Below are 11154 nucleotides of genomic sequence, written 5' to 3'. Positions count from 1 at the left end.
CCACTGACATCAGTGGCCACTTTTGCATAAGGTATTACACTCTCTCATAGTTTAAAACAGCACGTTGCTGAATAATACCACTTTCGTAATGATACAAGTATCTTAAAGTTGCGTGTTAACTAAGCTACTTTATTGCCATTCATCACTTTGGGCAGCTATGCCTCCTATTAAGCCACTGACCCAATCAGACACTGCTGGGATCCGTTACACAGGCCCAATCAGACACTGCTGGGATCCGTTACACAGGCAGTGCGGGCGGAATATAGGGTTTTTTTGCAGTGGATCTCTCATTTACACCCTCATTGTTACTATTAGCGATCATTTCCAATTACACAAGCTAGGTTGTACAAGAAATGAATTCAGATCGCCTAAAAGCACATTATCGCCAGTCTATACGCTCACACGCCCTCACATTGTTTAACCCGTCTGCTCACGGCAGCTGTTTTTATTCTTTAGTTCACGTTAATAGTTTTACCCTCTGGGTCATTCACATTGGTTTTATAGCTAGTTATTAGCAGCACTTTATCATTCCTGCTCCCATTTCATCATCAGGTCTCACAATGTGGTACTTGCCCTTATTAGCTCAATCTTGCTGCTGGTTAGGCTTTGACTCTGTATTACATTATCTGCCTCTATAGACCACCAATATGGGGGTCTTCTATCTAATGTGAGGACGTGGCCTATATGGGACCTTCCTTACTTCTTCGGAGTGTGCACCAACACACAGGATTCCTGCCCCCTCTCTCTATAAAGAAAAGAAAGTGTGAGCGCGTATAACACTACTCAAAGAAGGGGGTTAACAAAATGTACTGTATACGGTCCCGGAGAAAGTGCAGGTCCCAGAACAGGACCCAATCTCAGTACAAACAGCGAATGGTAAAAACAGCAAGGGCGCCACTTTCATCAGGACATAAGAAGAAATATAAAACACTCAAATATAGTGCAACACTGTATATCAGTATAGAGCAATGTTGGTAATTCTTTGAATGTTAGACTCACGTGTTCCACGTGACAAACAGGCAGTTTGGTTATATAAAGTGACCTGAATACGTGCAGGTAAGTACTTCACACCGTCACTGCTGATATCTCAGATGATCCATAAGAGACATAGAGGGAGGGGAACCCCACATACAGGAGGAGAAAGCAAATATAGTGTACAATTGCTTTAATTCATATAAAACACAAAGTAATGCACTTACATGTACATACGTGTCTTACTTCTTCGGAGTGTGCACCCACACAGAGGATTCCTGCTCCCTCTCGCTGCCTCTTCCCTAGCTTGTGAATCTGTGTCCATAGGTTTAATCGCACATCTCACACTGCAGAATAAAATATAGCGTTTTCCTAGTACAGGTAGTTTTATCTTCTCTTTCTGCAAGGAAAATAAACTGATTTAATAAAGGAAATTCCCCCCTTCACTGTCAGAAGTATTTCTTATAATCAGGGGCTTTCTTTTCTAATGTTGCCTGTCTGCAGAGCTGCGGAGGTAAAACTCTGCGCAATTTGTACCCCAGACAGAAATCCCCAAATATCCGCCTGGTAAATCGGGTGCAAAAAAAACTAAATAATGAGAGAGCTCAGACACAGGACATATAAGAGAGGAATAAATCAGTGTATCAGATGGGTCTCACGGTATACCACTACTTAGCAAAGATCGGCTTATATCCAGTGTATCCTGCAATTAGAACGAGGGATATGTACCAAAGCCTCCCGGGTGCAAACTGAGGGGAAAAACCTGCATCCAATGTAAAATACTCATTAACACCAACACAATTCCCCGTCCCCAGTAACCACGCTGCGGGGTTTCCATCCATCTCCTGCCCTGACTTTGATTTATTTGTTCAGCAAACAGCATGAGATTTATCAAAGAGAAGTAATAAACCAGTCCTGGTGCTTTCCATGGGGCGCTACTAATAAACCAGTCCCGGTACTTTCCATGGGACGCTACTAATAAACCAGTCCCGGTGCTTTCCATGGGGCGCTACTAATAAACCAGTCCCGGTGCTTACCAAGGGACGCTACTAATAAACCAGTCCCGGTGCTTTCCATGGGACTCTACTAATAAACCAGTCCCGGTGCTTTCCATGGGACGCTACTAATAAACCAGTCCTGGTGCTTTCCATGGGACGCTACTAATAAACCAGTCCCGATGCTTTCCATGGGACGCTACTAATAAACCAGTCCCGGTGCTTCCCATGGCACGCTCCTCTCACCTGGATAACTCCGGGGCTGATTCTTACAAACTGTTTGACCCCAGTTTTGTTGCAAAAATAATTTCAGAAGGAAACTCTAGAAATGCCCCTTTTCTGGATAAATATATAATCCAACATTTAAAAGCAGAGTCTAAAAAAGTGTGTTCTCTTCAAAAGGAGTGTATTCTCTAGAGTTTATGCACAGTACCACTGCTTTTCATAATGGCTCCTCACCCGCCCCTCAGAAAATCAGTTCCAGGTGCGTGGTAAAGTCCTACATTATATATATAACAGGGTCCCTGCATATTCCTCAGGTACAGCACAGACCTCATACTCACTGCCAGGCACCGTATGAGTTATGTGACCTGGTGCATGCTCCTTTACCGACCTGTACAAGAAACTCACTCACCTGCAGCAGAAGAGCAGAGGGCGGTGCTGTCAGTAACAAGGTGAGTTGCTGCTTGTTTCACCCATGCAGGGGTATATTTATAAAGGAGAGGGAACCTGCCCTCCCCTCCCTTACCAAAACCTCAGGGGGTCTGTACCAGCCAAGCAACTAAAGCCAGGCTCAGCTACAGCACCTGCGGAGTTTCCTACAGAAATACTGTTACTGCCGCCCAAAGAGAGCAAAGGAGAATACAGCAAGCCATTACACCTCCAGCTGTTCTTTGTACATTATGATAAGTACCGAGTACAAGTTAAGCAAATATATGTACAAAAACATCATGGATGAAACTCTTACAATTTAGACAATTGAGTATTTTTGAGGGTTTATTACAAGAATTACAAGATCCGGCTGTTTTTCCATAGTTTCTACAGTATGTACAATTAAAAAATTTTACTATCTGGAATTGTCAAGAATCACTTTATAATTAAGGACTAATCGAAAAGATTCCCCCGTCCCTACACAGGACGTTACACACCTTATTATAATGTGTGCAGCTGCTGACTTCGCCTAGACCCATTTCCTCAGATCGCTAGATGCCACTCATGGGGCAATTAAAGAGAACGTTTGTTGGATAAATGGCAGCGTAAAGACACTTTTACAAAATGTCGCAGTGAGTGGTAACTTTACTGCACAAGAATAAACAAATAAGAAAAAACTTACTTAGGGTTTCCAGCCAGACTTGTGGTGCTCACCTGTAGGAGCCTATTCAGGAAGCTTCGATGCTACCACTGCCAAATGGAACGGCTTGGCGTGACCCGACCTCACGGTCTGACATCTGTGTTATCACGGTATTCAGAAAGAGTTATCGCAAGTCAGATACCGTGAGGTAGGAAAATGCCAAACCGCTCGGGATAGCAGTGCCGTTATCTGTGTATTGGGAAGAAGGGAGGATAAGGGTGCTCCACCATAAAAAACTTCATCCGAGAATCAATAAATCTTCAAGGACCCCAGATAGACTAATGCGGAGTGGGTATGTATGAAGAATGGCCTGTGAGTCACTCATAAGGTCATACGTAATAAAGCATTCTTATTGTATGAATAATACAAGTTAGAGTACTCAACTATAATGGCCAAAATATAAATGTAAACTTCTTACCCACTCCTACAGTGTCTGGGGGTCCACTGTGGCGTGCCAGCCATGGAGATGAGGATCCAGATACAAACAGAACAAAAAGCAAACAGCGCACTGCCAGGGAGTCAGGTGGTGAAAAAACATAAGTCCCATTTATTTCAGTACATAACTGATAAAAACATCACCCCAGGCGGGGTAACAAACAGCCTCCTACGCGTTTCGGATAAGTAGGTCCTTTTTCAAGTAGTATGGAGCATGGAGCAATAAGGGTATCTTATATACCCCTCTCTTAATGATTAATAATTGAGGTCAGTTGGAATAATCAGTCCACTCCCCACTGCGCATGCGGTGATTTTTCCAACTGACCTCAATTATTAATCATTAAGAGAGAGGTATATAAGATACCCTTATTGCTCCATGCTCCATACTACTTGAAAAAGGACCTACTTATCCGAAACGCGTAGGAGGCTGTTTGTTACCCCGAGAGGTTATACCTGTATACACATACACACCCAGAGAGGTAATACCGGTATACACATACACGCCCAGAAAGGTAATACCTGTATACACACACCCAGAGAGGTAATACCTGTATACACATACACGCCCAGAGAGGTAATACCGGTATACACATATACACCCAGAGAGGTAATACCGTTATACACATACACACCCAGAGAAGTTATACCGGTATACACATACACGCCCAGAGAGGTAATACCGGTATACACATACACACCCAGAGAGGTAATACCGGTATACACATACACGCCCAGAGAGGTAATACCGGTATACACATAAACACTCAGAGAAGTTATACCGGTATACACATACACACCCAGAGAGGTAATACCGGTATACACATACACGCCAAGAGAGGTAATACCTGTATACACATACACGCCCAGAGAGGTAATACCGGTATACACATACACGCCCAGAGAGGTAATACCGGTATACACATACACGCCCAGAGAGGTAATACCGGTATACACATATACGCCCAGAGAGGTACTACCGGTATACACATACACGCCCAGAGAGGTACTACCGGTATACACATACACGCCCAGAGAGGTACTACCGGTATACACATACACGCCCAGAGAGGTAATACCGGTATACACATACACGCCCAGAGAGGTAATACCGGTATACACATACACGCCCAGAGAGGTACTACCGGTATACACATACAAGCCCAGAGAGGTACTACCGGTATACACATACACGCCCAGAGAGGTAATACCGGTATACACATATACGCCCAGAGAGGTACTACCGGTATACACATACACGCCCAGAGAGGTACTACCAGTATACACATACACGCCCAGAGAGGTACTACCGGTATACACATACATGCCCAGAGAGGTAATACCGGTATACACATACACGCCCAGAGAGGTAATACCGGTATACACATACACGCCCAGAGAGGTACTACCGGTATACACATACACGCCCAGAGAGGTACTACCGGTATACACATACACGCCCAGAGAGGTACTACCGGTATACACATACACGCCAGAGAGGTAATACCGGTATACACATATACGCCCAGAGAGGTACTACCGGTATACACATACACGCCCAGAGAGGTACTACCGGTATACACATACACGCCCAGAGAGGTACTACCGGTATACACATACACGCCCAGAGAGGTAATACCGGTATACACATACACGCCCAGAGAGGTAATACCTGTATACACATACACGCCCAGAGAGGTAATACCGGTATACACATACACGCCCAGAGAGGTAATACCGGTATACACATACACGCCCAGAGAGGTAATACCGGTATACACATATACGCCCAGAGAGGTACTACCGGTATACACATACACGCCCAGAGAGGTACTACCGGTATACACATACACGCCCAGAGAGGTACTACCGGTATACACATACACATCCAGAGAGGTACTACCGGTATACACATACACGCCCAGAGAGGTAATACTGTTATATACATACACGCCCACAGAGGTAATACCGGTATACACATACACGCCCAGAGAGGTAATACCTGTATACACATACACGCCCAGAGAGGTAATACCGGTATACACATACACCCCCAGAGAGGTAATACCGGTATACACATACACACCCAGAGAGGTAATACCGGTATACACGTACACGCCCAGAGAGATAATACCGGTATACACATACACGCCCAGAGAGGTAATACCGATATACACATACACGCCTAGAGAGGTAATACCAGTATACACATACACGCCCAGAGAGGTAATACCGGTATACACATACAAGCCCAGAGAGGTAATACCGGTATACACATACACGCCCAGAGAGGTAATACCGGTATACACATACACGCCCAGAGAGGTAATACTGGTATCACATACACGCCCAGAGAGGTAATACCGTTAAATACATACACGCCCACAGAGGTAATACCGGTATACACATACACGCACAGAGAGGTAATACCGGTACTGTATACACATACACGCCCAGAGAGGTAATACCGGTATACACATACACACCCAGAGAGGTAATACCGGTATACACATACACGCAAAATACCGGTATACACATACACACCCAGAGAGTTAATACCGGTATACACATACACACCCAGAGAGGTAATACCGGTATACACATATACACCCAGAGAGGTAATACCGTTATACACATACACACCCAGAGAAGTTATACCGGTATACACATACACGCCCAGAGAGGTAATACCGGTATACACATACACACCCAGAGAAGTTATACCGGTATACACATACACGCCCAGAGAGGTAATACCGGTATACACATACACGCCCAGAGAGGTAATACCGGTATACACATACACACCCAGAGAAGTTATACCGGTATACACATACACGCCCAGAGAGGTAATACCGGTATACACATACACGCCCAGAGAGGTAATACCGGTATACACATACACGTCCAGAGAGGTAATACCGGTATACACACACACGCCCAGAGAGGTAATACCGGTATACACATACACACCCAGAGCGGTAATACCGGTATACACATACACGCCCAGAGAGGTAATACCGGTATACACATACATGCCCAGAGAGGTAATACCGGTATACACATACACGCCCAGAGAGGTAATACCGGTATACACATACACGCCCAGAGAGGTAATACCTGTATACACATACACGCCCAGAGAGGTAATACCGGTATACACATATACACCCAGAGAGGTAATACCGTTATACACATACACACCCAGAGAAGTTATACCGGTATACACATACTGTACACGCCCAGAGAGGTAATACCTGTATACACATACACGCCCAGAGAGGTAATACCGGTATACACATATACGCCCAGAGAGGTACTACCAGTATACACATACACGCCCAGAGAGGTACTACCGGTATTCACATACACGCCCAGAGATGTACCACCGGTATACACATACACGCCCAGAGAGGTAATACCGGTATACACATACACACCCAGAGAAGTTATACCGGTATACACATACACGCCCAGAGAGGTAATACCGGTATACACATACACGCCCAGAGAGGTAATACCTGTATACACATACACACCCAGAGAAGTTATACCGGTATACACATACACGCCCAGAGAGGTAATACCGGTATACACATACACGCCCAGAGAGGTAATACCGGTATACACATACACGCCCAGAGAGGTACTACCGGTATACACATACACGCCCAGAGAGGTACTACCGGTATACACATACACGGCCAGAGAGGTAATACCGGTATACACATACACGGCCAGAGAGGTAATACCGGTATACACATACACGCCCAGAGAGGTAATACCTGTATACACATACACGCCCAGAGAGGTAATACCGGTATACACATACACGCCCAGAGAGGTAATACCGGTATACACATACACGCCCAGAGAGGTAATACCGGTATACACATATACGCCCAGAGAGGTACTACCGGTATACACATACACGCCCAGAGAGGTACTACCGGTATACACATACACGCCCAGAGAGGTACTACCGGTATACACATACACATCCAGAGAGGTACTACCGGTATACACATACACGCCCAGAGAGGTAATACTGTTATATACATACACGCCCACAGAGGTAATACCGGTATACACATACACGCCCAGAGAGGTAATACCTGTATACACATACACGCCCAGAGAGGTAATACCGGTATACACATACACCCCCAGAGAGGTAATACCGGTATACACATACACACCCAGAGAGGTAATACCGGTATACACGTACACGCCCAGAGAGATAATACCGGTATACACATACACGCCCAGAGAGGTAATACCGATATACACATACACGCCTAGAGAGGTAATACCAGTATACACATACACGCCCAGAGAGGTAATACCGGTATACACATACAAGCCCAGAGAGGTAATACCGGTATACACATACACGCCCAGAGAGGTAATACCGGTATACACATACACGCCCAGAGAGGTAATACTGGTATCACATACACGCCCAGAGAGGTAATACCGTTAAATACATACACGCCCACAGAGGTAATACCGGTATACACATACACGCACAGAGAGGTAATACCGGTACTGTATACACATACACGCCCAGAGAGGTAATACCGGTATACACATACACACCCAGAGAGGTAATACCGGTATACACATACACGCAAAATACCGGTATACACATACACACCCAGAGAGTTAATACCGGTATACACATACACACCCAGAGAGGTAATACCGGTATACACATATACACCCAGAGAGGTAATACCGTTATACACATACACACCCAGAGAAGTTATACCGGTATACACATACACGCCCAGAGAGGTAATACCGGTATACACATACACACCCAGAGAAGTTATACCGGTATACACATACACGCCCAGAGAGGTAATACCGGTATACACATACACGCCCAGAGAGGTAATACCGGTATACACATACACACCCAGAGAAGTTATACCGGTATACACATACACGCCCAGAGAGGTAATACCGGTATACACATACACGCCCAGAGAGGTAATACCGGTATACACATACACGTCCAGAGAGGTAATACCGGTATACACACACACGCCCAGAGAGGTAATACCGGTATACACATACACACCCAGAGCGGTAATACCGGTATACACATACACGCCCAGAGAGGTAATACCGGTATACACATACATGCCCAGAGAGGTAATACCGGTATACACATACACGCCCAGAGAGGTAATACCGGTATACACATACACGCCCAGAGAGGTAATACCTGTATACACATACACGCCCAGAGAGGTAATACCGGTATACACATATACACCCAGAGAGGTAATACCGTTATACACATACACACCCAGAGAAGTTATACCGGTATACACATACTGTACACGCCCAGAGAGGTAATACCTGTATACACATACACGCCCAGAGAGGTAATACCGGTATACACATATACGCCCAGAGAGGTACTACCAGTATACACATACACGCCCAGAGAGGTACTACCGGTATTCACATACACGCCCAGAGAGGTACCACCGGTATACACATACACGCCCAGAGAGGTAATACCGGTATACACATACACACCCAGAGAAGTTATACCGGTATACACATACACGCCCAGAGAGGTAATACCGGTATACACATACACGCCCAGAGAGGTAATACCTGTATACACATACACACCCAGAGAAGTTATACCGGTATACACATACACGCCCAGAGAGGTAATACCGGTATACACATACACGCCCAGAGAGGTAATACCGGTATACACATACACGCCCAGAGAGGTACTACCGGTATACACATACACGCCCAGAGAGGTACTACCGGTATACACATACACGGCCAGAGAGGTAATACCGGTATACACATACACGGCCAGAGAGGTAATACCGGTATACACATACACGCCCAGAGAGGTAATACCGGTATACACATACACACCCAGAGAGGTAATACCGATATACACATACACGCCCAGAGATATAATACCGGTATACACATACACGGCCAGAGAGGTAATACCGGTATACACATACACGCCCAGAGAGGTAATACCGGTATTACATACCCGCCCAGAGAGATAACACCGGTATACACATACACACCCAGAGAGGTAATACCGATATACACATACACGCCCAGAGAGGTAATACCGATATACACATACACGCCCAGAGAGATAACACCGATATACACATACACGCCCAGAGAGGTAATACCGGTATACACATACACACCCAGAGAGGTAATACCGATATACACATACACGCCCAGAGATATAATACCGGTATACACATACACGCCCAAAGAGGTAATACCGGTATACACATACACGCCCAGAGAGGTAATACCGTATACACATACACGGCCAGAGAGGTAATACCGGTATACACATACACGCCCAGAGAGGTAATACCGGTATACACATACACACCCAGAGAGGTAATACCGGTATACACATACACGCCCAGAGAGGTAATACCGGTATACACATACACACCCAGAGAGGTAATACCGATGTAGCCATGTACCCTCCGGTCTCCCCGTGCTCCCGGTTTCCCCCCCTCTCCTTACCATTAGAGGTTGCGCATGAGCAGGGTAACTCCGCGGCGGCCATTTCACGGGGGCGCACGAGTGTAAGCTGCAGAGCGGCAGCCATTAGAGGGAGCACATGAGGCTCCCTATGTTAAAAGCTGCAGATAGAACTACAATCCCCATGATGCTCAGGGGCAGTGACACCACCTTAAACCAGGGAGCCTTTTGGGCTGCAGGATTCTGCTGAATAGCAGGAAAGACTATTGCATGCTGGAACAGGAAGCAGCCAGTGAAGACAAGGAGCCTGAAGCTGCAGGTTAAATCCAAAGGGCAGTGCTCCAAGTATTAGGCCAGAATGTTAAACCCCAGGGCCCAGTTAATTCCCTGAGTCACTGTAGAGAAGTAATTGTAGTGTGTAGGGAACTGCCTTAAGACAGGGACTCCTTCACTGTACTTCTAGTGAGAAAGAGATTGCAGGACAGAGCCTGACTGTCAGCACAGTGTGCAGCAGGAAGAGACTCTGATTGCATAACAGAGACTGTTTGCAAAGGGATAATCCGGCTGGGAATCCCTCCCGTGTGGAGTCAGCGTGTGCATTCATTTCTGCAGAGAGCAGTGCAGTGCTACGTGGGATCACGTTGCGGTATTGCAGACTCCTCATGGATTCTCCTGTTTAGGACCATAACCAGGAAGGTATTATATTAAAGTGCACCAACGGGCCCCAACACAGGGAAGTGCTGTCCCTCACACACACTCCAATCTATCGCTGGTGGACACTAATATAAAGACTGATATAAAGACTGACATAAAGACTGACACTAAAGTGGTGCAACCATTTACATGTGTGGGGTGATGTGATGATATTCATGCAGGGGAATGTCATGCTGTTTATGT

At 45.8% G+C, this 11154-nt stretch overlaps 1 protein-coding gene across 2 annotated transcripts in view; it reads right to left on the bottom strand.

The window, feature by feature from the left end:
- Window positions 1-10777, bottom strand: part of LOC142491237 (olfactory receptor 52K2-like) — an 18893-nt gene extending 8116 nt beyond the window's left edge. The window contains exons 1-2 of one of the 2 annotated variants that reach the window (XM_075593505.1): window positions 10300-10777; window positions 1200-1372 (exon numbers count right to left, since the gene is read on the bottom strand). In XM_075593505.1, coding sequence (XP_075449620.1) covers window positions 1200-1372; window positions 10300-10302 — 176 coding nt within the window. In that variant the 5' untranslated portion in view covers window positions 10303-10777. Of the gene's footprint in view, window positions 1-1199; window positions 1972-10299 lie in introns of those variants that run through there. The other variant, XM_075593506.1, reaches the window with a different exon arrangement.
- Between the last annotated feature and the right edge of the window lie 377 nt (window positions 10778-11154).

The sequence above is a fragment of the Ascaphus truei genome, chromosome 3, assembly GCF_040206685.1.
Source record: "Ascaphus truei isolate aAscTru1 chromosome 3, aAscTru1.hap1, whole genome shotgun sequence".
Classification (NCBI taxonomy): Eukaryota; Metazoa; Chordata; class Amphibia; order Anura; family Ascaphidae; genus Ascaphus; species Ascaphus truei.
This window is presented reverse-complemented; position numbering and strand designations above follow the sequence as displayed.